This window comes from Sminthopsis crassicaudata, chromosome 3 (genome assembly GCF_048593235.1).
Source record: "Sminthopsis crassicaudata isolate SCR6 chromosome 3, ASM4859323v1, whole genome shotgun sequence".
In the NCBI taxonomy this organism is placed as follows: domain Eukaryota; kingdom Metazoa; phylum Chordata; class Mammalia; order Dasyuromorphia; family Dasyuridae; genus Sminthopsis; species Sminthopsis crassicaudata.
In genome coordinates this window covers 651,819,019-651,844,911 of record NC_133619.1, presented here as the reverse complement: position 1 = coordinate 651,844,911, position 25,893 = coordinate 651,819,019, and the positions used below count along the sequence as shown (strand labels likewise).

The window sequence follows — 25,893 nt, the reverse complement described above, 5'->3', positions numbered from 1 at the left end:
CGAGTGGCCATCAGTTCCTGGGGAAGGGACCCCGGCCAAGTTTAGAACAGGCCCCGCAGTCCCTGGTGGACCACCGGCGGGCGGGCCAGGCTTTCTGGCTGCCACCCCTCCCGCCCCCACGGAGGCCCCCTGTGGGGAGCCAGCTTTCTCCTCTGTGGGAGCATCCCTCTCCCCTCTTCTGCTTAGGGCAAACTGGGGAGAAGGAGCCTCGGCCTCCTGGGGTTTGGCGGGGCCGTCACAGGCTCAGCCAATCACCCGTATTCCTCTGGAAGTCTCTGGGACGGGGAGCTCATTACCTACTTCTGCAGTGTCGGGACAGCTCTTCTTACTTTTCAAGGATTCTAGGAAGTGAACCCCAGCCCCCAAAGTGGGTGTCTAAGAACTGTTCCCTACATCATCCCCTCCCCCGCCCCCCCTCTCCCACCGAAGCGCAGGACAGAGGCACACGAGGGCCAGCCCGTGCAAATAAAGTGGTTGCTGATTGGGAGCCCGGCTGGATCTGTGTGTACACAGTGTATACAAGGTGAATCCGATAGAAGCCAGAGACAGCGAGACGAGGGGGCAGGGGGACAGACTGATCAAAAAGAGAAGCACGTTCAGACGACACTCAGAGACCGGAGCGAGGCGGCCGGGGACCAAAGCGCTGTAGAAAAGGGGGGGGCCGAGCCCGAGCCCTCTCTGCCCCCTCCCCCAGGCCCTCCCCAACGCTATGTACAATAAATAAGATTACAAATAATTAACAAGCTGGACCCCCCGCCCCACCCGCCACAGCCTCCCCTGCGAGGGGACGGCCCTTAGAGAAAGGTCTCGGCCCCCCCCAGACATAGATTTTGCCTATACATTATGTACATGGGGGAGGGCAGAGGAGGGGAGGGCAAAGGAGGGAGGGGACTAAATAGACATTTATACATATATATATAAATAATTTCTCTGTACAGTGAAAGGGGCAGGGGCAGGGAGGGGCTACAACCCAGCGGGGCCAGTCGGTGGCTGCTGCAGCTGAGGGGCGGTCACACGCAGCGGCCTTGGGCCTGGGCCTGGGCCTGGGCCAGCAGGTCACTGAAGGAGTCAAACAGCTGTTCCAGCCAGGGCTGATTTCTCATACACTGCTGCACCACCTCCTCCTGCCCCAGGTCATCGGCGCCTCCCTCGATGGCCAGCGTCTGGAGGGGAGGGGGAGACGGAGCTGGAGCCCCCGGGCTGGGCCAGGACACGTGGGGCTACCCGGAGGGAGGGAGAAGGGGGGAGCCAGGGGATCAGGGAGGGTCAGGGGGAGACCAATGGGAGCCAGGAAGCCAAGGAGAGCCAGGGGGAGACCAAGGGGAGCCAGGGGAACAAGGGGTACCAAGAGCAGGGCTCTCCCCAACCAAGAAAGGACAAGCCTAAGGGGCCTGAGGAAAGGCTGGGGTGTACCTGGTCCCGGCAGCGGAGGAAGGTGTGGTATTTGTAGTGGTGGAGAGCGTGATAGAGTGTGTAGAAGCTTGACTTGTCCAGCTCCACCTTGAACTCCTAAGATGGGGAAAAGGACAGAGGCGGCCTGAGTTCGCGGGGAGGCCCGGCCTCAGGAGAGGCCCAGCTCTGGGGGAGGCCCGGCCCCACTGCCTCCAGCCCCTCCCCAGGGGCTCCAAAGGACTCACCTGTGCTCGGGCCACGGTCCTCTTCAGCTTGCTCAGGGTCTTCCGGTTGTATGGGTCCCCGGCAGGCCGAAGCCGCACAGCCCCGGAGCCCGTCCCGGGGGCGCCCTCCGCTCCCCCGGCCCCAGCACTGCCGCGCTCTACCTGCAGCTGGGGGAAGGTATGCAGGGCATCCTGGAAGAGAAGATGTCGTCAAAAGGCATCCAGGGCTCCCAAAGCCAGGCTCCCAACCTGGGCAGAGGGCGCCCTGTGCCAGCAGCACCAAGCCTAGCTCTGACCCCTGACCTGTGCCAGCAGCACCGGGCCCCCCGCGGCCCGACCCGCGACCCCTCAGCCCTGGCCCGCCGTCAGGCACCTGCAGGGCTGGGCTCAGGGAAAGGCGCTTGAGAACTTTTTTCTTGTGCTCATTGAGGATTCCATCAATCTTTCTCATGGGGGGCAGGTACAGCTCATCTGCAAACAGACAGACATGAGGAGCCGGGGCCTCCGGGGCAAGCCCCGGCCCGGCCCCCGCGAAGAGCGGCCCTGCCACTCACCGTGCGTGTCCTCCAGGGCTTGGATCATGTCGGGGTCCAGGGCCGTGCTCACCAGCATCTCCACGTAGCTGCGGTACATCTCCCTCATGGCCCGCGTCTTCAGCAGCCGCCCAGGGGCCGCCCGCTCTGCCGGGAAGGGCAAAAGGACAGCTCTTCTACGGGCCTGCCCCACTCATGCTACGCTCGGCGACCTCGCCCCCCTCTCCCCCCCCTGCTCCTGCCACCCTCCACCCCCATGCCAGCCGTGCCAAGGCAGGCCCCTTGCTCAGGGACCTTGGCCTGGCCCTCACCATCCTCACTGGGGGGCCCGGGGGAGGACTCGGACTCGGAGGAGCTGCCTCTGGCCGCTGCCGAACGTTCGCTCGCCTCCTTCAGCCACTTCTTCCTCTTCTTCGGGGGAGGCTCGGCCTTCACTTTGGCTGGACGGGCCTTTGGAGGGCGTGGGGGCCTGGCCGGGGCGGCCTCTGCCGCAGGTTGGCCGGGGCGGGAACCCCGCTCCCGAGTGACCCGCTCTGACCGCAGGGCCCGCTCCTTGTCGGGAGGACGGGCCGGAGGAGGTGCTTTCTCTGGGGCTGGCTCTGGGGATTTCTCGGGGGGTTTCTCAGGGGGCTTCTCGGGGGGTTTCTCAGGGGGCTTCTCAGGGGCCTTCTCTGGGGGCTTCTCCGGGGCTTTCTCGGGGGGCTCTGGCTTTGAAGGAGTAGCCGGGGGCTTGGGAAGAGACGCCCCCCCCGCCGGGGCTGCTGTCCCAGATGGCACCGGAGCGGACTTCGGCTGTCCGGGACGCCTGAGCAAAGAGACACGAGAGGCAAAAGTCCAAATCTGCCTTTGATGGGGCCCTGCGCTCGCCCAGCCCCCGAGGCCCCTCTCCCAGCTCCCACCCTCCGAGCCCAAGTACCTGACAGGGACTGGGGGCCGGTGCCACGGCTTCCGAGCGCAGACTCGGACGTAATCCTTCTTGTTCACGTTCTCCAGAAACTTCACGTAGAGACGCTGGTAGCGGTTCTTGGCGTCCCCAAAATAGCCCAAATACTGGAGAAGTGGAAGCGAGGGAAGAGTGAGAGCGATGTCCGCCCTGACCCGGCAGGCCCACGGCCCAAGCCCGGGCGCTCCCACTGGGCTTACGTTGCTGGTTGCACAGAACTGCCTCTGTCCGTCCTTGATCTCGGGGGTGAACTTCTGAAGAAGGGCCTTCTGCACCCTCCAGATGGGTGGCGGCTCCCGGCCCGTCTGCAGGGCCAGCTGCGGGGGGGAGGGGCCATGTCAAAGCGGTCAGCCCTCCCGCCGCCCACCGCTGCCTGGCTTCAGCCTGACTCCCCCAGGCTTAGGAGGACTAGGCCTCTGAACAAGACCCCAGTGGAGGTTCCTTAGCACTGGAGCGCCAGGAGTCCGGGGCTCAACCCTCCCCAGAAGGGCCAGAAAGCGGGGCCCGAGACCACTCCATGGATGGCTGGGGTCTCTGCAGATCCCCTTGGAGTCCAACCTTTATTTGGAGGAGTCTGGGCTCCAATACTGATTAAAGGCCTACTCTGGGCCCGGACCGGGCTGGGCCCTTATAAGTACCCGGGTCCAGTCTGCCTTAATCACTCCCTCCTGCTAAAATCTAGGAAAGGAGGCCAAAGGCACGGTGTAAAGGAAGCAGCTGGCTCGGGAGTCGGGGGCCTCCCCGGACAGCCTCGGCTCGTCCTGCCCCAGGGGCCGGCAGCCCCACCACTCCGGCCCCCTCCCGAAAGCCCCAATTCTCCCAACCCCAAGCAGCGAGCTCCGTTCCTCATCTGCTCAGATAGCAGAGGTCCCTGATGGACCCCTGCAGCCAAGCTGGACAACCTAGCGACTCCTTCCGCTGCGAGCCGGGAGCCCACACTTGGGATTCTCTAGCGCCGAGTCCCCGGGGCTCAGCCCCCAGCCCCCGGGGGGTTTCCTCAGACACAAAAGCCCCGAAGCTGCCCAGAGATGGGCAGACCCAACAACTGGGCCCACCGGACCAGAAGCAGCTTGGGCCTGGGCAGCGCCAGAACCAGGCCTGGGTCTCCCCCACTCACCTTGAGGGCGGGGATGTCCTCGGCTCGGATGACAAACTCGTCCCTCTCTCGGAAGATGCCCTCGCCTCCGCTCTCCCCCGCTTCATCGTCGGTCTCCCCACACACGGCCGCCGTCTCCTGCTTCTTGGCTAAGTGCAAGGGCCGAGCATCTGGGGGCTCTGGCTCCTCGGGAGATGGGGCAGGGGCCGGGGCCGGGGCCGGCGCCTCTGGCGGAGGGAGGGGTGCCATCGGCACAGGAGGGACAGCAGGAGTCGGAGGGGGTGGGGAGGAGGTGGGCTCGGGGGGTACCAAGGGTGGTGGGGAAGGGGGCGAGGGAGGAGAAGATGGAGCAGGTGACGGGGGCGGCTTCTCTTCCAAGATGGGGGCCTCTGAAGGAACAAGGACAGAGGGCGGCACTGAGTCACCCAGCGATGGCTCCGAGCCCCGGCCCTCCCGCGGCGAGCCCACACGCTCCTTCCGACTTGCCCCAGGAGCCCCTCCTTTTCCCTCCCCCCAAGACGGAAGGAAGGAAGGAGACGGACGTTTATTAAACGAATGCTGTGTGCCAGGCGCCATGCTGAGCACCTACAGAGACGATCTCATTTGATCCTCACAACAACCCTGGGAGGTAGGCGCTATGGTGATCCCCATTTCACAGCAGTGGAAAACTGAGGCGGGAGTCTGAGCTCCCGGGCGGGCGGCTAAGCGGCCCGCCCGGGATCACACGTCCGGGGGCACATTCGGACCCGGGCCTTCCTCCCCCCGGGCCCATGCTCTAGCCTGGCCTGGGCCCTGGCTCGCCCCCCGCCCTGGCCGCAGACCCTCCTCCCCTCGGGAGCCTCGCCCCCGGAGGGGCCAGCCCGCGGGCCCGCTCCGCCCGCCACCACGCTCGCCGACGAGGGGCCTCACCGGGGCTGGAGGCCGCGGCAGGGGTGGCGGCCGGCCCGGCGTCTTTGGGGGCGGGCGGATCGTCCAGGGCCGAGATGGCGGAGGAGATGCTCTCCTGCAGGTCACGGTTCTTGGCCACCGAGTCCTCCTCGTCGGACGAGAAAGAGGGCAGGGTCTCGAGATTGCGCTTGAGCTCCTCGTCCAAGCGCTTGCAGGGCGAGGGGCACCCGAGGCCCAGGCCGTCACTCTCCGCCGCCTCCAGGGCCCCGCCGAGCCCGAAGGCTGGGGCCGGGGCGGGGGCCGGGGGGGCCACCGCCGGGGGAGGCCCCAGAGTCCGGCCAGGCCCCGCCTTGGAAGGGCTGGGGGGCGGCCCCGAGCCCGAGGGCAGCTGCTGCCGCTTGCCCGACTTGAGGAAGTCCAGAAAGGAGGCCATAAAGCCCGACTTCATCTCCGGCTGCTTCTCCTCCACCTCCTTGATCTTGGCCTGGATCTTCTCCCGGGTCTGGCTGGAGTCCAGGCCGCCATCCACGGGGCCCGAGGAAGCCGGCTCTCCCGCCACAGGGCCGCCACCCTCACCCACTTTGGGCACAGCCAGCTTGATCTGGAAGAGACGGCGGAGCCGTTACAGGTCTGCCCGGGGCTGCCCCTCCCCCACCCCCACCCAGGCGGCCCCCAAAGCCTTCACCTTGAGGGGCTTCAGGGGCTCCAGCCCCTCACCGCTGGGCTCATCTGCCTTCCGGCCCCGGCCCCGGCCTCGGCCCCGGGGCTTCCTGGCTCCATCGGTCTGGCCGCCGGGAAGGTGGGGCCCCAGCTGGGGCCCCGGAGGTGGTTCGGCCAGGGGCCGGATGCGAGGCCGTCCCCGGGGCCGGGGCGGGCCGTCCCGTTTGGCTTTAGTGGGCTTCCTTCCCCGGCGCCGGGGCCCCGTGGGGCCAGGGGGCGGCGGGCAAAAGTCGATGTCCCCCAGGGGCGAGAGGGCCGGGCGCGAGCGGCAGCTGGACACGAGGTCCGGCAGCAGGTCGGGGAGGCGGCGAGAGTTGAGGCGGATGTCGGCCGGCACATCGGCTTTGTCCTCGTCCGCCTCGAACTCGTACTCCTGGGCATAGAGCTTCTTGGGGGTCTGAAAGGGGGGGTCCCGCCGCCGCAGCAGGTGGAAGGACGAGGTCTTCAGCAGCTTCTTGGGCTTGGAAGAGCAGAAGATGGGTGAGGTGAGCCCACCCTTGGGCTCCGGGGGCGGTGGCGGGGGCGGCGGCGGCGGCGGGGGCTGGTGCTGCCCGGCCTGTATCAGGCCCAGCGGCTCGGCGTTGACCGTGGAGGGCAGCTCGACGGGCGTCTTGCCGGGGTCCAAACCCAGCCCGGGAGGCTCAGGCCCCCCACCCGTGGGGCCGGTGGAGCAGTAAGGGGCGTAAGGATCATAGGCCGCGGGCCCCGCGGGGGCCGTTCCACCACCGCCACCCTTAGGGTCAGCATCGTCCTCTGGGGGGCCCGCCTTGGAGTAATCGTCGCCCGTGCCCCCGCCAAACATCTCCTCCATGGTGGGGAAGAAGCTCCGTTCCTCGTCTTGCAGCAGCGAATCGGGGAAGCAGATGGACGTCAAGGGCACGAAGCGCGGGGCCTTGGGCCCCTGTGGGCTGGGGCTCCTGTAAGCCCCCGCAGGGTCCTTCGCCTCCCCCGGCTGAGGGCCACCTGCCTCGGCAGGGGGCGGGGGCAGTGGCTCCAAGGCGCCCAGTAGGTCTTGCATGGTCCCGGGGGCCTCCAGGCCCTCATCTGCACGAAGCCGGGGACTGGGGGAGGCCTCGAGGCCCGGGGGGGCCCGCAGATGCGCCTCGAGTTGGAGAGGTCCAGTGTCACGAGGGGTGGGCTCCAGCAGATGCACGCCCACCTTGCGGGGCGGAGGGGCGGGCGGCGGGGCGGGGGGGCTGGGCGCGTGGCTCAGCACGGAGGGCAGGAGCTGTGGGGGAGGTGGAGGGGGAGGCGGGGGCAGGACCAGGGGGAGCTCGGGAGCCCCCTCTAGGAGCAGGTTGTGGTGGGAGGGAGGCTGCGGGGCGGGCGCGGGAGGGGGTGGAGTCTTCTGCAGGTAGGCGCCCAGGTCCTTGGCCCCGGCGCCGTAGTGGACCACGGAGGTGGCCAGACCCTCGGGTGTGCCCCCACCCCGCTCGCTGCTGGCGGCCTTCTTCTTGTCCTTGAGCCGTCCCAGCCCCAGCTCTAGCGTGGCCCCGTCGTCCAGGCTGGCGCTCGTCCGAATCACGCTCTGCAGATGGTAGCGCTGCTGCTCCTCCTTGGCCAGGTCGTACGCGGCGGCCTTGGAGCCGCTCCCGCCGCCCGGGCCCTCGCCACCCCTCTGCTCCTCACACTCGCCCACCAGCCCGTCGGGGCCCGAGCCCCGGGGAGGGCTGGGGGCCTGCAGCAAGTGCTGGATGAGGAAATCCTCATCCTCTGTGCGCTGCCCCGCCCCTCCGGCCCCCGGCCCCCCCAGCAGCTCCCCATCTCCTTTGCCCTTGTAACCCCCGGCTCCCCCCGCCCCTGGATAGCCCCCGGCCCCACCGGGGGGGCCCAGGAAGGTGGGAGAGGCCAACACTGAACTCAAGTACTTCCCGGGGGCCCCGGGGCTGGCCACTCCAGGGGGCCGCCCTCCCCCACTGGCTGGCGGTGACTGCAAGGGCCGAATGATATGGGAGGGACTGGCCTCCCCGCCTCCGCCACCACCCAGGGAGGCTGGCGTGTGGCCCCAAGCGCCCCCGTGCCCCGACAGGGCCGGAGAGTGGCCTGTGCTGTAGCTGAGAGAGGGGCTGGCTGTGGGCAGGCCCTGGGAGTGAGGGGCAGGCCCGGGGTAGCCTTCGCTCTGCACCCCGTAAGGAAGGCTCTGGAGCTGGTCGGGCGAGTAGCTTTGGCAGGTGGTCAGGCTGGGAGGAGGCTGCTGGGGAGGCCCACCGGGCTGAGCCTGGGGAGGCCCCGCCGTGTAGCCGGGCCCCTTACTCAGGTCTTGGGCCTGGCTGGCGCCAAAGCCCTGGCTGTAGGCCTGGGGACCCAGGAGGCCCTGGGGCTGGCCCGGGGAGTAAGCTTGGCCCCCGCCACTGCCCGCCCCGCTGGGCTTCCCGGTCCCCGTCGCGTAGCCCCCACCCCCCAGGCTCTGGCACTTCGGTGTGGCTGTGGATCGGGACGGAGGGGGTCGAGCTGTTCCCGCTCCCGCCCCATAAGCCCCCTTGGCCGCCTTGTAACCAGGTGACTGAATGATGGGCCGGTAGCCTCCCCCTGTGGCGCCGGCGCCCTGCCCCCCCGTCCCGGGGCCGGCTTCGGGGCCCGTGGCCCGGCCCCCGGCTCCCGTGCCCCCAGCCCCGGCCGCCTGGCCCCCCTTGGCCGCCTCCCCGGCTCCGGGAGAAGGCTCCCCGCCGAGAGGGCTACAGGCCAGGCTGGCTCGGTGGCCCATGGCCGGGGGCGGGTAGCTGCCCCCGCAACTCAGGTAGTGCTGCAGGGAGTGGGCCGGCGGGGGCGGGGGCGGGGGGGGTGGAGGCTGGGCACTGGCCGGCCGCTGGTAGTGCTTGATGACGCTGTCTTGCCGGGGCAAGGCCCGCTCGGGCGGGGGCCCCGGCGGGGCGGCCCCGGAGAAGTTGTACAGCTGCGGGGAGGACTGCTCCGAAGAGGAGGAGGCCAGGAGGTTAAACTGAGCGGGGAGATGCCGGGGCGGAGGAGGAGGCTCAGGTGGTCCCGTGCGGTAGGGAGGAGTCTGAGCGGGCCCCAGGCTGGCGGGCCCCAGGACGCCACCCCCAGCCAGCCTCTCGAAGCCCAGCGAGGAGGGCACGGTCGGGGCTTGGGAAGGCTTCAGGTGCAAGACGTCGTGCGGCGACAGGAGCCCGTTGGCCGGCGGGCTGAAGGGCGGGTCCTGGAGGCTGAGGGACGACGGCACCGGGAAGGGGCGGCCCCCGAAGGAGGCCGGGTGCTGGTAGGCGGACAGAGCCGAGGAGGACGGGAACGTCCCGGAGCCGGGCAGGGCCCCCGAGATGAACAGTTCCGTGGGGCCGGGCGTGTGCATGGCTGGGGAGAGGGGCCGCCGGGTCAGGAGGGAGGCCGGGACCCCTCCCCCCGGCCCCCAGCAAGCTGCCGCCCTTCCTCCCGGCCGGGCCGGCCTACCTGTCTGCCAAGATGGACTTCGGAACTGGGACAGGAGGGAGGAGGCGGACGGGCCGGGCTGGGGCGCCCGGGACTCCAGGGCAGAGATCAGGTTCATGACCGAGGCGTCTGGGCCGGCCGAGCCGGCATGGTGGAGGCCCGTGTCGAACAAGCCGGAGAGCCCTGGGGAGGCACAGGCTGGAGGTTGCAGAGCTAGTCCCGGGCCACCCCACCCCGCCCTTGCGGAAAGCAGGGCCCAACCTGGCCCCAGATACCAAAGGGGAAGCGGCACCCAGGCAACAGGGGCGGGGCCAGGGAGGGGCGGGGCTGGTGTGGGGGCGGGGCCAGGGAGGCAGGAAGGAGGCTGTGGATCTGCATAGGAGGATAAGGAAGAAAGGAACCTGAGGGAGGGAGGCTTCAGGAGGGCCCTGGAGGCCCACTTTCTCAGGGGAAGGGTCAGTGGGAACCGGGAGAACAGACAAAGCAGTATGGAGAAGCGCCTGAGCCACAATTAAAAAGACCTGGGCCGGCTGGCTTAGAAGAGAAAGGGAACCGAGCCTGGAACAGGAAGAGAGAGGGAACCGGGCCGGGGGCTGGCGGAGAAAAGGAACCAGGCCGGGGACAGGGGAGAGAGGGAACCGGGCCTGGGACAGATAAGGCTCTGCCCGGGGCACTGAGGACCAAAGCCAGGGCCGAGCCCCACAGAGCCCGGCAGTCCCGGGAGAGAGCGCGGCCAAGGGCCTTGGGGAGGGGGCTGCATCCAGGGCCTACCTGCAGGGTGATGGTTGGTGGCATACCCCTGCAGCGGGTGAGGGGTTGCATAAGCCTGGCGGTGCAAGATGTCTGTCTCCGGGTGGGAAGTCCTGGAGCCCCCATACACCAAACTGAGGAGGGGAGAGAGGCAGGAAGGTTATCCCAGGCCTTGGAGGCCAGCCCCTAGGACCAGGGACCCACTGGGCTTCTTCCCTTCTCTCCCTGGGGATGGGGACCAAGGGATCCACTGGGCCTCTTTCCTTCTCTCCCTAGGAGTGGGGACCAAAGGATCTACTGGGGCCTCTTCCCTTCTTTTCCTGGGGATGGGGACCAAGGAACCACAGGGCTTCTTCCCTTCTCTCCCTGGGGGCAAGGACCAAAGATACACTGGGCCTCTTCCCTTCTCTCCCTGGGAGTGGGGACCAAAGGATCTACTGGGGCCTCTTCCCTTCTTTCCCTGGGCATGGGAACCAAAGGGTCCACTGGGCCTCTTTCCTTCGCCCTGGGGATGGAGATCAAGGATCCACTAGGCTGCTTCCCTTCTCTCCCTGGGAATGGGGACCAAAGATCCACTGGGGCCTCTTCCCTTCTCCCTGGGGATGGGGACCAAAGATCCACTGGGGCTCTTCCCTTTTTCCTGAGAATGGGGACCAAGGATCCACTGGGCCTCTTCCCTTCTCTCCCTGGGAGTGGGGGACCAAGGATCCACTGGGGCCTCTTCCCTTCTCCCTGGGGATGGGGACCAAGGATCCACTAGGCTGCTTCCCTTCTCTCCCTGGGGATGGGGACCAAGGATCCACTGGGGCCTCTTCCCTTCTCCCTGGGAATGGGGACCAAGAATCCACTGGGCCTCTTCCCTTCTCTCCCTGGGGGTAAGGACCAAAGATCCACTGGGCCTCTTCCCTTCTCTCCCTGGGGATGGGGATCAAGAGATCCCCTGGGGCTCTTCCCTTTTCCCTGGGAATGGGAACCAAGGAACCACAGGGCTTCTTCCCTTCTCTCCCTGGGGGCAAGGACCAAAGATACACTGGGCCTCTTCCCTTCTCTCCCTGGGAGTGGGGACCAAAGGATCTACTGGGGCCTCTTCCCTTCTTTCCCTGGGGATGGGAACCAAAGGGTCCACTGGGCCTCTTTCCTTCGCCCTGGGGATGGAGATCAAGGATCCACTAGGCTGCTTCCCTTCTCCCTGGGGATGGGGACCAAAGATCCACTGGGGCTCTTCCCTTTTTCCTGAGAATGGGGACCAAGGATCCACTGGGCCTCTTCCCTTCTCTCCCTGGGAGTGGGGGACCAAGGATCCACTGGGGCCTCTTCCCTTCTTTCCCTGGGGATGGGAACCAAAGGGTCCACTGGGCCTCTTTCCTTCGCCCTGGGGATGGGGACCAAGGATCCACTGGGGCCTCTTCCCTTCTCCCTGGGAATGGGGACCAAGAATCCACTGGGCCTCTTCCCTTCTCTCCCTGGGGGTAAGGACCAAAGATCCACTGGGCCTCTTCCCTTCTCTCCCTGGGGATGGGGATCAAGAGATCCCCTGGGGCTCTTCCCTTTTCCCTGGGAATGGGGACCAAGGACCCACTGGGGCCTCTTCCATTCTTTCCCTGGGGATGGGGACCAAGGGATCTACTGGGGCCTCTTTCCTTCTCATTGGGGGTGGGGACCAAGGGATCCACTGGGGTTCTTCCCTTCTCCCTGGGGATTCCCAGATTGGAAGCCAGCAGGACCAAGTAGAAGGAAGGGCCTGGAGGCACACAATGCACCGGACACACGGTCCCACAGAGGTGGGAATCAAGAAACCAGAGGAAGGCCCTGGCAGCCCAGACCTCGGTCCCATGGGGCTACAGAGAAAGACCCTTCTAGGCTCCAGACACCTCCCTGGGCCCAGGGTCACGGGTCACCAAAGTGAGAGATTCAAGGGGCGCCGAACAGGTGGCCCAGAGAGGCCCAACTCCGAGTAAGGCCGGGATGCACGCAAGTGCCCAGGGACACGTGGGTTCCAGAGAGAGGATGCCCCCCTCCTGCCCTGCTCAGTTATCTCAGGCCCGACTGGGCTAAGCCCCACCACCCTCACCGAGCGTGCCCGCTCTTCCAGGGGCAGGCCGGGCCCGGGGAGCCCCGTTCAGACGGAGGGATCATACAGGGAGACCCCAGCCTCGAGGGACGCCCAGATACTGGTCAAGCTGAGCCAGCGGGCGGACACAAAGCCCGGGAGCCCGGGGAAACGTGGAGGGCGTCCGAAGGCAGCTGGCAACCTGTGGCCTGGCGGGCTAGCAGGAGCCTCCCCACAGCGGGATGAAGGCCCGGCGGATCCCAGACTCCCCGGGGGGAGCAGGGGGGGGACAAGACCTGAAAGTGGCGCCCAGCCAGCCAAGAAGCGGGAGCAGGCGGGCCCAGGGAGCGTGCACACATGTAAACACGGAGCGTTCCTCCCGCATGTAAATACCAGCTAGGATACCGCCAGTAAACATGGCCTGGGGCCTGGAAACCCCAGAGCCGGGGCTGACGGGTGGGGAGTGTGCTGGGTTTGGGGGTACGCCTGGTGCCCCCCATTGTCCAAGGCCTTCAGCCCCGGGTATGGAAGCAGTTACTCAAGGGAAGGGGGGGGTGTGTCCAGAGAGAGCCCGCCTGCCCACACAGCCCCCCCTTCCTGGTCCTGGGGGGGTCGGGATTGCCCTGTCCCACCCGCTGGGGATGGGGGGGGAGGGGGGGTGCCTCGCTTAGCGGCTGAACAATAGGGCCGGGGCCGGGGAGCGGGAGGGGGCCCGGGGAGACTTTGGGGTCTGCACTCCTTCCCTCTCCTTCTCGGAAGGGGGCTGAGGCCTCCCCCCTTTTGGCATTTTCTCGAATTCCAGCGCACCCCGAAGTGGGGGGAAGGGGAGGGGAGGGGGTGGAGCTGCTGCACAGGCAGCAGCCAGGCCTCAGACCAGGGGGAGGGGGGGCGGTGATGTGAGGGGGCCACCACAGGACTCCAGGAGCCCCCCACCCGCGCCCCGCCGCGGGGGCCCGGCCCCGACTCCTCCCCCTCGGCCCCGGCGGCCCGCCCCGTCCAGGCCCCGCTGCGCCCCGGCCCGGCCCGGGCGGCCGGCCTCCTTACCTAGCTTTGGCGGATCTCTCGTAGCTCCATCCCGCCCCGGCGCCGAGCGGGTCCCCGAAGCCGGCGCTCGGGTAGTTCCTGTCCATGAAGGGGCCGCGGTGGGGGCGGGCGGGCGGGCCGGGGTAGGGGTGGGGAGAGGGAAGGGGGAGGGGGACGGGGAGGGGGCGCAGCGCGTTCGCAGCCGCCGCCGGGGGCCTGGGCCGGGGCCGGGGCCTCTCTCAGCCTCTGCCGCCGCGGGGCCCGCGCCTACGGGGCCGGGAGGGGAGGGGGAGGCGGGAGGAGGAGGAGGAGGAGGAGGAGGAAGGGGAGGGGGAGGGGAGGCGGGGGGGAGGGGAGGCGGGGGACTGGGGCTCCCCGGGGCTCGGCGCGCTGCGGGGGGCGCCCCGCGGGTCGGAGCCGGCCGGGCGGCCGCGGGGAACTGGGCGCTGCGCTGCGCGGGGCCGCTGCGGGCGCTCTCTGCCGCTCGTCCGGCGCCGCCGCCGCCGCCGCCGCCTCCTCCTCCTCCTCCTCGCTCACCGTGCAGCCATCTTTGCACAAGGCGGCTGGCTGCGGGGAAGGAGGAGGGAGGAGGGAGGAGGGAGGGAGGGGGAGGGGAGAGAAGAGGGAGGGGGGCGGCGGGCTGTCTGGCTGCGCTCCGCTTCCTCCCACAATCCCGTGCAAATGCAAATGCAAAAAAAAAAAAAAAAAAAAGTCCGAGCCCGAGAGCGAAGGCTGGAGTGGAGAGAGGGAGAGAGCCGCCCGCGCCGGGCGGAGGGACGGGCGGAGGGAGGGAGGGAGGGGCCGAGGCCGGCTGGGCTGGAGAAAGGAGCCCCCGCCTGGCCCGCCCTGCCGCAGCCAGCGCGCAGACGCGGCCGCGGCCCGCCCGCCCGACGTGCCGGAGCGAGGCCGGCCTCTGCCCGAGCCCTTCTCCCACTGGGCCCAGGGCGGGGGCAGCCCCGGGAGGGAGGGGGGCGGACGCGAGCCCGAGGGGCACAGTCGGCAGTAGCTGCGATGGGGCTGGGACGCTCCGGGAGGAGTTGCGCCACACCTAGGGCACCCTAGGGAGACTGGCACCCGCCACTGTGTGGACGGGGAGGGAGCGCCGTAATGGAGGCTCGTCTCCCTCGGACTCTGTGTGCACGCGGAGCCAGGACACGTGTGCACATGCCTCCCGTGCCCCAGGAAGCCTGGGACACACGAGGAGCCTGTCCTGACGGGGGAGGGGGGGGTAGACCCCGGCAGGGGCACTCGCAGGAAGACTGGGGGGAGGGGCCAGGCGTCTTCCCGGACAAATCCTCCTTTCCAGCCTCGTTCTCGACTTCCAGGGGGGGCGGGGGGCCACGGGACGGAGAAGGCGCGGGCTGCTGTGAGGGGGATGGGAGGTGGTCTTCTCAGCGGGACCGCCGAGTGCTACAGGGAGGGGGGAGAGAAAAGGGAGTCAGAGGCGCGCCCGGGAGGGGCTTTCCGCGCCCAAGCCCTCTCCTCCAATCCCAGGTTTTCGACCCGCGGGCCCCGCCCCCGGGAGGGATTTCGTTCAGGTCCCGCCCCTCCGTGCAGGTACCTCTGGTAGGGTGGGGGGGGTGCGTCATGCACCCCGGAGGCTGCCAGAGCCTGCTCGTAAGTGGGGAGGCCGGGGGGACGCGGCGGAGGAGTCAAGGGCAGATCCTCCATCACCGGGAAAGCGCTGCGGGGGGCGAAAGACAGTCGGTCCCTGAAGGGGCAGACCCAAGAGAGAGGAGGGAGGGGGAGAGAAAGGATGGGAGAGGAGGGAGGGAAGCGGCCTTAAAAGTTAGAGGGAAGCGAGGAGAGAGAAAGCTGTAGAAGAGAGCACGATAACATTGCGGAGTGTCACTGGCCAAGACCAGGTCACCGAGGGTGACGCACTACCACGAAGAAACCGAAAGAAAAAACTCATTCATTCTGGCCCACCCATCCAAGGGCCCCAGGCTTCCTCCAAAAACTGGCGCCCAGAGCCACGTCCCCCAGGCCCCCGAGCCTCGAGCCTAGCCTTTGCCGTCAGTCCCATCCCAATCAGCCCCCCCAGGTCCACCTCTCTGCTCACCCAGTCCCTCACCTTTGGGGAAAGGACCCCGGGTTTCGACCCAGTTGCCTCCTCCTATGCAGATACCAGAACGTGCCCAGGGCTGCCAGGAGCAAGACCAGCAGCCCAGTTCCCAGCCCCACGGTCAGCGCTGCTACATCCACCCGTCCGTGCCCTGTTGGAAAGGAAAGGAGGGGCCGGGTCAGGTACTGGAAGCCCCGAGACCTCATTCTCACCTGGATCTGGGCCCTCAGTCCAATTGCAGTTCCTTAAGATGAGGTTCTGGGCTCCGGGGTGAGGGGCAACAAGCCCCCACAGGTCTCCAGCCTCACCAGCTGGGAATGAACCCCGTAGAATGATTTCCCATTTTTTAAAAATTGGAAAAAAGAATGGCTTCCCACCTCCCCTGTGATTAGGGTCACCTTCCTGATGGGGGAACTTTGTTTTGTTAGGGTTTGGGGGCTGCAGAATTTACCAGCCTCATTGGGCTGGTACCATTGTTAGGGAGCACCCATCTTCCTTGGTCTTAGTTCTCATGGTCTTAGGTCTCCTTCCTAGAATCCCTCATTCTGATCCAGGTTCAACTCCTAAAGGTCTTTCCTGGTTCTGAGCCCTTCCGGGGAGGCCCAGAAATCCACCTGAATTTTCTTCCCCTGTATTTTGTACAGACTCTCCTCAAACCTGGTGCTTCTCTCTCCCACTCTGCTGCTTGTTACTTTTTGACCAAGAAACATTTAACTAAGGTGAGATTGAGCCAGTTACTCCCATCCAGAGGATACAAAGACAAAAACCCCACAATGTTTGCTAAGGAGAAACTGTCTGCAGAGAAGTGGAAACAAATAGATACAAAGTAACCCTAAGCAGCCTCCTGTAATATACAAAGTAATTGTAGGTGGATACATAGTATCCCCTGTCCCAGGAGCTCTAGGGACAGGGGTTAACCCAGTAAATTTCACTTTTTTCATCTACTCCTTTGTATAGTCTCTCCTCAAACCTGATGCTTATCTCTTCCACCGCCAGTTATTGGTTTTTTTTTTTGTTTATTTTTTTTTATTTTTTTTTTTTTTTTGCTGAGACAATTGGGGTTAAGTGACTTGGCCAGGGTGACCCAGCCAGGAAGGATTAAGTGTCTGAAGGCAAATTTGAACTCAGGGCCTCCTGACTTCAGGACTGCTGCTCTATCCTCTGCCACCCAGCTGCCCCTAGTGTTACTTTTTGATCAATAAACATTTAATTAAGGTGAGACTGGGCCAGTTCCTCCCATCTAGAGGATACAAAGACAAAAAAACTGACGCATGGCTTCCAGGATAAATGCGTCTGAGGAGAAGTAGAAACAAAGTAACCCTAGCAATGTACAAAGTAAATGTAGTGGATACGGCCTGCCCCCCTGAGCAGGGGCTCACCCCGGTGAATGTAAGCCAACCGCAGGGGTTGGCTGCTTCCAAAGCAGCTGCCAGCCGGCAGCTGGAGACCGAGAGCTAACCCTACAAGGAAACGCTGGCATCCTACGGAGCGAAAGTGGGAGAAAGTTGGCAGAGGAGAGGGAGCAGGATGTTGCCCCTGAGGAACATAAGAAGGCTGGCTCGGCCAGCCCGAGAAGTGCTTGGAAGGGAGCCCGGCCAAGAAGGATGACAAGGTGGTGGGCCGGCCCGGTTCCGGAGGCCTCCGGCTCCCCAGCTCAGCTGGGCCATTTAAGGCTTGGCTTCGGGGTGAGGGAAGGGCCCAGACCTGGCCCAGATCCACTAGAAAAGAGTTGAGTCCCTAAGGAAGGGGTGGGCTCCGGCCTCCTGGGACTTCCTCCTGGGTGGGGTTCACAGTAATGGGGTGGGGTCCCCGCGAGTTAGCAGAGTACTCACCAGCGCCCCCCTTCCCATTATAGAGATAGGTCTTCCAGAATTTATCCTGGGGCAGAAACAGGCAGATTAGCTCTACCCCCCCCCCCAGTCCTGGCAGGGCCTGCCCCCTTGGGGCCTCCCCCTCTTGGACTCCACCCCTCCCCCAGGAACCGCCCCCTTCCCTGGTCCTCCTGCTGGCCCAGAACTTCGAGAGCACTTTAGGCCCCATTCCTCCTCAGACCGAACCGGCAAAGTTGGGGGAGCCCACCCATGCAGACCCCCTGCAGGCCCCAGGAGACTTTTTCTGTGATGGCTACGCTCTCCAGGGGCCACCTACTTTCTGGCAGCCCTTCCCCCTTACAGATTCTGGCTCCTTCCCTCCCCTCCCCAGAGGATGGCCCCCTACTTCCCCGTTCCTTTCCAAGCCCAGCCCTTGCTCACTCTAGTGCTAAGCTCCAAACTCCATCACGGGGCCCTCCCGACACGGATCCCTGCTCTTCTTCCGCTTGTCACCAGTCTCAGCCCCACCCATCACCCCTAAGGAAAAGGCCCCAGTTTCCTGGTCCCTCAGGTCACTTCCCTGACCCTGGTTCTTCGGCTACCCTGGACCCCCGGGCCTTCGCCTTAGCCCACCATGGCTGGCGCTCTACAAACCCTGGCCCTCTGGGACTCTGACTCCTGGGCGGGCCAGGGCCAGGCTTAAGTTCCTATCTGCCGGACCCCGACTTACCGTCAAGGTCCTGTCTTCAAAGACCTCGCGAGCCTCTTCCCAGGAGCATCGCTCCTCCCAGCATTCCCGTTCCAAGTTCCCAGGGGTCAGGAGTTCCAAATCCCAGTGATTTGCCCGGGGCAGGCGCCGGGGTCCTGGCCCGCTCCCCAGGAAATGCTGGGCTCTGGGGGCTCCTAGGAACACAGCTGTGGGGTCTGGGCCAGCCTCAGAACCTGCAGTCAGGCACGGCCACTGTGAGTAGCTGGGCTCGGTCTGAGTGGGGGAAGGGGTGAGGGGCTAATAATAGGCGAGGTACAAGTAGCCCGGGAAAGAATGGGGGGGATTACCTCTCACATGCCCACAATGGGAGCAGTGGCCCCAATGGCTCCGGGGCTCCGCTGTGTCTCAGGGTCCGGGGCCAGATCCCTGCTTCCCGGGGGGAGGGGCAGCTGTGTCTGCCTCAGTTTCCCCTTCCTCCCTTCCTCAGACACTCACCGTGCTCTTTCTCCAGGCCAGCTTGGGGGGCTTGAGAAGGAGTCAGCCCAAGGTATAGCAGTAGCAGGAAGGGGAAGCCCCTCATAGCGGGGTACAGACAGGCAGCCTGGGGAAGCCATCCACAAGGCAGAAAAAGTCATTCTCTGGATAAAGATGTGGCCTTTGCTTCCCGACGCGTACACCCGAGCAGCCCCGGCAGGAGCCCCGCTCTCCCCGCTAGGGGGCCTCGGGGCCAGGGCAGAGGTGGCTGGCAGGCAGGTAGACAGGTCCTTTTCCAGCTCTCCCTCCCCACCCCCACTCGGAATCCCCCGCCCGGGCTGGCTCCCCAGGGTCACACACCACGCCCACGACGGAGGTCCGGGCACACACAGAGCTGGGGGGGGCTGAGACCCCGAGTTTCCAAGGGGGCTAGGCTGGAGTTGCCAAGGGAGCCAGGGGCTAAGTGGAGGCCTGGACAGCTGCTGAGCCCCGAAGGCCGAGCGAGGGTTCCCAGCGGGGAGAAGGGGGGCGAGGCAGAACCCCTGAGCCCTGGAGGAGTGGGGCGGGGGCTGGCCCCGAGAGGGGGCAGGCCCAGGGGAAGGCTCCCTCCCTCACTCACCTGCCCAGAGGGGGCACCACTAGGACCCGGGCTGGGGGCTGGGGGGCAGGGGAGGGAGCAGGTCCCGGCTCCCGGAGGCCCTAGGTGGCCGGCCCAGCTGAGAAGAGGCGGAGCCCCAGAGCTCACCTGGAAGGGGAGGGGCCCAGGTGAGGCCCGGGCGTTTAAAGGAGCCAGAGAGGAGGATGGACTTGACCCTGACCCCGGGCCTGAGGGCCCGGGGCAAGGCCTGGGGTGCGCTTCCCCCCGCCTGAGCGAGGGGAGCTGGCCGGCGCGGCAGCTCCCAACCGAGCCTTCCCTCCGACCCCCACCGTACACCCCCCCCACCATGGCCAGAGGAGGGAACTGACACCCCTTGTCGGGGGTCTGGGAATGGCCCGCTGTCACCCAGCCCTTTGGGCCGCGAGCAGCTGGAGCCCAGAGCCGGCCGGGCCCAGAAGGTGCCCAGGTCCCGGGGGTGGGGCCCGGGCCTCCAGCCCCGCCCCCGCCTCCCCCGTCCCGGAACCTCGGATGCGCGCACCGCGGGCCCGGGGGGGACGGAGACTAGGGGAGGACAAGCGGCGGACGCTCGTGAGCCGTGCGCTTCCGGGAGAGGCGGAAGTGGGCGGCCGGCCGAGGGGCGGGCTTTGGCGGCGTCACTTCCGGTTGCTTGTTGACTCAGGAACTGTTGCTGTGCCGCTGAGAGCCAGCGTTCGGAGGCTTCTGGTCGCGCTTGGAGATCCCCGGCTGAGGTGAGCGGAGCGCCCCAGGCTTGCCTGGGCTCGGAGATCCCGGCGTCGGGCGCTGTGGGGCCGTAATCGGGGAGGGGGCGGGGGGGCGGGGCGCAGCCCGGGGGTGAGGTCCGTGGCGCCGGGTCAGCCGGGGGCGCAGGGCCCGGTCCTCGGAAACCGCGGGGGGCTGCCCCGGGGGGGGGGGGGGAGAGCGCCGGGGCAGAAGATGGGGCGGCCCGGGAGCCTCCGCGCCCACCGGCGGGGGACAGGCCACGGTGGCCCCCGCTTGTTAACAAGCAGCCACGGGCAGGTTTCCTCCGTAGCCTCGAGTCTCTCCGAGTAGACTCAGTTTCCAACATTCGCTTTTTGTGAGACCGTGTTCCAAGCGCTCGCGGCCCTTCCCGCGTGTCCCGTGAGAAACGTGGGAGGAAGCGGCCAAGGGGAGACCCCGTCCCAAGTCTGATGGGAGAGGTCCCGGTCCTCAGCTCCGCCTCCCAGCCGCTCCCCCTCCTCCTGCGAACTGCCGCTGGGTCCCTGACAGCCGAGGCTCGGGCCTGATGCAGAGGGCGCGGGCGGGGCGACTGTAGGAGGATGTATTCTGAGGCTCTCCCGCAGGGAGACCGTGCGCCAGATCCCACAGACGGAGAGAGGCCTGTGGGGACTCAGTGGCTCACAGGGGCTTTTCCCTTTCCTTTTTCATTAAGGCTTTTTATTTTCAAAGCATGGACGTGCCTAATGTTCAGCATTCATCCTTGAAGCGCTCCCCATCCCGTGGGGCGGTCCCCTGCGCCCTGAGAGGCCGTGGGACCGAGTGCGGGTCACGGCATCGCCTCTCACTCTCTGTCTATGTTTGCTTGCATTTCTCCCCCCTCCTCTCTCTCCTCTCTCTCTCTGTCTGTCTGTCTCTCTCTCTGTCTCTGTCTCCGTGTCTCTCTGTCTGTCTCTGTCTCTGTCTGTCTCTCTCTCTCTGTCTCTCTCTGTCTGTCTCTGTCTCTCTCTCTGTCTCTGTCTCCGTGTCTCTCTGTCTCTGTCTCCGTGTCTCTCTGTCTCTGTGTGTCTCTGTCTCTCTCTGTCTGTCTCTGTCTCCGTGTCTCTCTGTCTCTCTGTGTCTGTCTCTGTCTCTCTCTCTGTCTCTGTCTCTGTGTCTGTCTCTCTCTGTCTGTCTCTCTCTCTCTGTCTCTGTCTCTCTGTCTCTCTCTCTCTGTCTCTGTCTCTGTCTGTCTCTGTCTCTCTCTCTGTCTCTGTCTCTGTCTCTTGGTTTGATTTGATTTTTCTTGTGCAGCGCGACCATGGAATACCCCTGTATGCATCTATTTAACATATATTTCTCCCCCGTGTAGCATATGTTGCACGGCTTGCCCCCTGGGCAGGCCGTGGGAAAGCAGGGAACGCTGGGCCACCAGGTTTCCGAAGGCTGACGTTGCAGACTAGGCCGTTAGCTTTTTAGAATGATGCTCATTCAAGGTGTCCTGGCGTGGAATGCGCACGCTGCGGAAAGGAAAAACCCTGAGCCCCGCCTCTTGTGGCTGTCTCTGACTTTCAATGAGCCCATTTAGCGTTTTCTTAGCAAAGATGCTGGATCTCTTTCTTTTCAGATAGTGGTTTGCCATTTCCTCCTCAAGATGGTTTTACAGATGAGGAAACTGAGGCATCCGATGAAATGATTTGCCTAGGGCCACACAGCTAGAAGGAACCAGATTTGAACTCTGGAAGATGAGATCTTAGAGGCCTGAAAATCAGCACGAGAAAATGACTTCCTAGTATTTATGGGACCTGGGCTTCCTACTTTCATTCATAAGCACTTGGTGTCTACTTGCTCTGTGCTGGGAGGAGACAGAATGTTCAGGAGACGCAGGTTCCCTCCCCCGGAGCGCCATGCCCAGGAGTGTCGGGCTGTCGCCTTGGGGGAGGTGTTTGAGCTGGGTTTTCCCAGAACCCCTGAGGTTCTGGTCTGGAAAGAGCCCCAGTGGCCGTCTGGTCCAGCTACTTTGGCTTTAGGATCCCCGAGGAGTCCAGCTCGCTCCTGACCGGCTTCAGCAGTTAAGGACCATCTCCTGTGGCTCATCCAAAGTCAGCATCTTGCATCCATCACCCCCCCCCCCAAAAAAAAAAAAAAAGTGCTGCGACCTGCAGCCACAGAAATCCAAACACAGGGCTTTCCTGCGCCGTTGTCCTTCACATCCCAAAGGCAGCTAGCGTGTGCTTGGGCCTCGCTGTCTGGAGCCCTGATTCAGAACCAGGAAGACTCGGTGTCGGCTGTGGGGGCCCTGGAGCCTCCCCGGGGTCAGATCGCTGTCTGGGAAGCTCTTTTCTGGCCACTCAAGCTAGCCACGTTTTGGCAGGAGATAGAGGAAGAGACTGTGTGCACAGGGAAGGGGACGAGCTTGGAGGCCTTCAGGGAGGCTGTGGGATTTGGGAGGCTCATCATGTAGAGGGGAGCCCAGGAGTACAAGGACCCCTCAGCAGTGACTTGCCAGCCGGCTCTTAAGTTCTTACTAAGTGCTAATGAGATAATGAGATATTAGGTTCTTACTAAGTGCTAAGTCAGTACTTAACAATTCTCTAGTTCCAGCCTTTACTGGGGAAGAGCTTGCATGCTTAGGAGAGTTCATTGGTTGAAGTAATTTTTCCCAGAAGCCCTTGCATTATCCCACGCCCATTCTCTGGGAGGATAAAGAGGGCAGCTCTGGAGGAAAAAGGTTGTTGGTTTCTGGACCAGACTTGAGGTGCTCTCTGCAGGAAGAAGAATCTGTCTGAGAGATTTGAGTTGACACAGCAGATCTCCTCCCAGAGAGCGATCGGCAGCTTCTGGAGACAACAGCACGTTACAAGTTGGCATCTTACGTTTCTATTACTAGACATGTAGTGTGGGAATCTACCTCTTCCACTATTATCAAAGGCAACCTATTACTAAGACTCAGACCACCTCCCTCCTAAACACAAATATTCCAAGGAGAGGTGATTTCCCTTCCTGCAGAGAGCTGCCTCAAGTCTGGTCTAGAGCAGAGACTCCCTTTTCCTCCAGAGCTGCCCTCTTTTATCCTCCCAGAGAATGGCATGGATAATGCAAGGGCTTCTGGGAAAAATTACTTCAACCAATGAACTTGCTCCTCCTAAGCATGCAAGCTCTTCCCAGGAATTCACAAGTCAAACTCCCAGGAAAGGCCGGAACTAGAGAATTGTCAAGTACTGACTTAGAACTTAGTAAGAACCTAATATCTCATTATCTCATTAGCACTTAGGAAGAACCTAACAGCCGGCCATCAGTCATCCGGGCCAGGGCGGGAAGGCAGCGGCCTGCCAAGCAAGGCCCAGCTCCACTAGGGTTGGCTCTCGCCGTGGGGGAACCTGGGCTGTCCAGTGCAGCCGTCTAACGTGCCCCTTGGTTGCCACAGCCTCCCGTTGCTAGAGTGAGACAAGCCTGCGGGGGAGGGACCGTGTAGCCCCGGGTGTGGGAGAGCCTCGAGGTACTTCAGGTAGGCCCAGGATCCTGTGGCTTGCGACTGGCAAAAGCCAGAGCTCACCCCAAGGGCCTGGGACTCCCGCTTCACCCTGCCCATGGTACCTCCGGGAGCTTTCTATCTGGGCGGGAGCTCACCAGGGCGTCGGGAAGGCTTCGCGCTGGAGGCCGACAGTACAGAGGCCTGGGCCCCGGTGCCCTGTGTGAGGAGCCAGCCAGCTCTGCCCGGGGCTGCTTCCTCTGCTGGGGGCCTAGATGGGCTGCCAGGCCTGCATTGGTCTTGAAAGAAAGGGGGGCGGCAGATCTGGGAACTAGAATCTGGAGCAAGGGCAGTGATACGCAAACGAATCCGCAGGATGAAGCTGTGGGAGCTGGGGGACAGAAGGGACGGGGAGGGAGGGACTGAGAAACCCCCCACAATACCCTGGCAGAGCCAGGCGGGTGGCAGGGACCCGGGGGTGCACGTGGGGCCATCGCCGAGTGTCGGGCTGAGGGAGATGTTGTGAAGGGACTCCGGCTGCAGAGCCCCCCGGGAGACTTTTCTCAGGTGCTTCCTGGGTTCAGTGCCCAGAGGGTTTGATTGACTGGTGCAGGAGCATCTAGAGAAAAGGAGGGTGAAGAAGCGCGGGCTCGCAGCCACACTTGGCAGTGGTCAGGGAGGAGGAAGGGCCTGGGCGTGCCACAAAGAGCCGGGCAGGGCCTTGGAAGTTGACGCCGAGGTCCGGAGCGGTGCCCACGAGAGCGGTGCCCAGAGCTAGGGCAGCAGGGCCTGGCGCATCTGGGCTGCCTGCTCGCCCCCACTCAGCGGAATTTCTGCTTCCTGAAGGCAGGCCCGCTCCCTCAGCGGGAGCCCTCTCGCCTCCTCGGAGGCTCACAGGCCCGGTCGATACCCCTGTAAGGGGGACTTGCCCTTGGAGAGCCCCCCAGCACAGACAGGCTGCTTTCTCTCCTCCCAGGATGACCCGTCACGGGAAGAACTGCACTGCGGGCGCAGTATACACATATCACGAGAAGAAAAAGGACACAGGTGATGGCAAAGGGGCTGGGGCAGTCGGGGCACGGCCCTCCTCCTTGGGGTGGGGGTGATCCCGACCCGTGACCCCCAGGCCTCCATCTCCCCTTCCAGCGGCCTCAGGCTACGGAACCCAGAATGTGCGCCTGAGCCGGGACGCCGTCAAAGACTTCGACTGCTGCTGCCTCTCCCTGCAGCCCTGCCATGACCCCGTTGTCACGTGAGCCGGGGAAGGGGTGGGTCCTTGTTCCTTCCAAAAAGCCGGGCCCTAGCCCAGGGCCCCTGCCCACGGGCACTGCCCTCACTCGTCCTTGGCCCGGCCTGACCCTCTAGCTGCCTCCACTCTCCTGGGGCCTGGGGCTGGGCTCAGCAGATGGGCAGATGGGTGGGCAGCAGGGGCAAGAATGACAAAAAGTTAAAAGAAATCTGGAAACCTCTTGTAGGAGGGAACCCTTGAGTTGAGCCTTGGGAGGGGGCCAGTGCATGGCGGTGGGAGACAGATGCATGGGTCCGAGTGGATTCTGGGAGGCTCTCTGAGCCCCGGCAGCCTAGGCCGTCCTTGCCCCGGCCTGGCCCTCCACTCTGCTTGTCATAGTTCTTTGTGCGAACCCACAAGCGCTCGAGCGTCTCTGTTCCTACCCTGGTGCCCCTGGATGGGAATGCTGGGTCTCCAGAGCCCTTTCCTACTCCTTGTGTGCTGACCCACCCCTGTGCCTTGCAGCCCCGATGGCTTCCTGTATGAGCGAGAGGCGATCCTGGAATATATCCTGCACCAGAAACGCGAGATTGCCCGGCAGATGAAGGTAAAGGGCCCCTGACGGAGTTAGAGAAGGGGAAACCTGGGGGGCTCAGAGGGGAAGGAGCCCCCGGCAACAGGGCTGATCTTCCTCCTGCCCCCCCCCCCAGGCATATGAAAAGCAGCGAGGGGCGCAGCAAGAGGAACGGCGGGAGCTGAGCCGGGCGGCCGCCCAGGACCAGCTTCGGGGCTTTCTGGAGAAGGAGGCGGCCATTGTCAGCCGGCCCCTCAACCCTTTCACTCCTCGGACGGGGGCCGGCCCAGGTGAGGAAAGGCCAGAGGACCACCCCTGCTCTCTGCCCCACAGGGCTGAGCGCCCCTGAACCCACCAAAAGGTTTTCTTGTCTCCCAGGACCCAGCTCGACCCCTGAGGCCGGGGACAAGGACAAGGACAAGGACAAGGCAAAGGAGTTACCCAGCTTCTGGATCCCATCGCTGACCCCGGAGGCTAAGGCCAGCAAGCTGGAAAAGCCGGTGAGAGAATTCTCCCCCGACCCACCCGATCCCCATGCCAAGGGAGTCCCCGAACCCTCCTCTGAGCCCTCCTCTCCTTTGTTCTCCACATGTGGCGGGAACAGTCACGCGTCGTGACGTGTCCAATGTCGGGAAAGCCCCTGCGCCTGTCGGACCTCATCTCCGTCCACTTCACACCCGTGGACGGCTCCGTGGACCGGGTGGGGCTGATCACTCGCAGCGAGCGCTATGTCTGCGCCGTGACTCGGGACAGCCTGAGCAACTCCACCCCCTGTGCCGTCCTGCGGCCTTCGTGAGTTGGGGGCATTTTGGGGGCCGGGACGGGGAGAGGCCCGCGGAGCCTCGTCTCACCAACCTCCCCTCCCGCCTCTCCAGGGGGGCCGTCGTGACCGTGGAGTGTGTGGAGCGCCTGATCCGCAAGGACATGGTGGACCCCATCAGCGGGGCTCCGTTAACGGACAAGGACATCATCCTGCTGCAGAGGGTGAGCACTCGCCCCAGCCCGTCTCTGCTGCCCTTCCCCTTCTCCCTCTCTGGCCAAGGCCAGCCCCTGCCCCCCGGCTCCGGCACCCATCACCGCCAGTAACCCCCTGTTTGTCCTCTTCCCTAGGGCGGAACGGGCTTCGCAGGTTCTGGGGTGCAGCTGGAAGCCAAGAAGTCTCGCCCCGTGATGCAAGCCTGAAGAGGCCTGTGGGGAGGGAGGCAAACAGGACTGGTTCTGGATGGAGCAAATGGATAATAAAGGTGTTGGCCTCCGGTTCCT

The 25,893-nt window shown here is 64.8% G+C and overlaps 3 protein-coding genes across 5 annotated transcripts; 1 reads left to right on the top strand and 2 right to left on the bottom strand.

Moving 5' to 3' along the window:
- Window positions 1-460: 460 nt before the first annotated feature.
- Window positions 461-13,155, bottom strand: PRR12 (proline rich 12). Of its 2 annotated transcripts, none has more exons than XM_074308227.1 (14): window positions 13,025-13,155; window positions 9,952-10,064; window positions 9,202-9,363; window positions 5,762-9,105; window positions 5,098-5,677; window positions 4,210-4,577; window positions 3,293-3,409; window positions 3,066-3,199; window positions 2,461-2,954; window positions 2,171-2,296; window positions 1,990-2,087; window positions 1,638-1,808; window positions 1,414-1,509; window positions 461-1,163 (listed from the first exon to the last, which is right to left on the bottom strand). In XM_074308227.1, the coding sequence occupies exons 1-14, from the start codon at window positions 13,108-13,110 to the stop codon at window positions 1,011-1,013; spliced, it is 6,042 nt and encodes a 2,013-aa protein (XP_074164328.1). In that variant the 5' UTR covers window positions 13,111-13,155; the 3' UTR covers window positions 461-1,010. The 2 variants fall into 2 exon arrangements, with proteins under 2 accessions (XP_074164328.1, XP_074164329.1); XM_074308228.1 differs by having other exon boundaries at window positions 2,470-2,954.
- A 1,129-nt stretch (window positions 13,156-14,284) lies between these two features.
- PRRG2 (proline rich and Gla domain 2) lies at window positions 14,285-19,165 on the bottom strand. Its single transcript, XM_074308251.1, has 8 exons — window positions 19,006-19,165; window positions 18,682-18,807; window positions 18,084-18,189; window positions 17,610-17,821; window positions 16,901-16,946; window positions 15,078-15,219; window positions 14,565-14,714; window positions 14,285-14,413 (listed from the first exon to the last, which is right to left on the bottom strand). The coding sequence occupies exons 1-8, from the start codon at window positions 19,006-19,008 to the stop codon at window positions 14,395-14,397; spliced, it is 804 nt and encodes a 267-aa protein (XP_074164352.1). The 5' UTR covers window positions 19,009-19,165; the 3' UTR covers window positions 14,285-14,394.
- NOSIP (nitric oxide synthase interacting protein) lies at window positions 17,713-25,888 on the top strand. 2 transcript variants are annotated; one of them, XM_074308244.1, is made up of 10 exons: window positions 17,713-17,842; window positions 19,340-19,409; window positions 23,805-23,875; window positions 23,975-24,080; window positions 24,582-24,663; window positions 24,767-24,920; window positions 25,009-25,130; window positions 25,235-25,422; window positions 25,506-25,614; window positions 25,741-25,888. In XM_074308244.1, exons 3-10 carry the CDS (start codon window positions 23,806-23,808, stop codon window positions 25,810-25,812), a joined length of 903 nt encoding a protein of 300 aa, XP_074164345.1. In that variant the 5' UTR covers window positions 17,713-17,842; window positions 19,340-19,409; window position 23,805; the 3' UTR covers window positions 25,813-25,888. The 2 variants fall into 2 exon arrangements, with proteins under 2 accessions (XP_074164345.1, XP_074164344.1); XM_074308243.1 differs by lacking the exon at window positions 17,713-17,842 and having other exon boundaries at window positions 19,258-19,409.
- The last annotated feature ends 5 nt before the right edge of the window (window positions 25,889-25,893 follow it).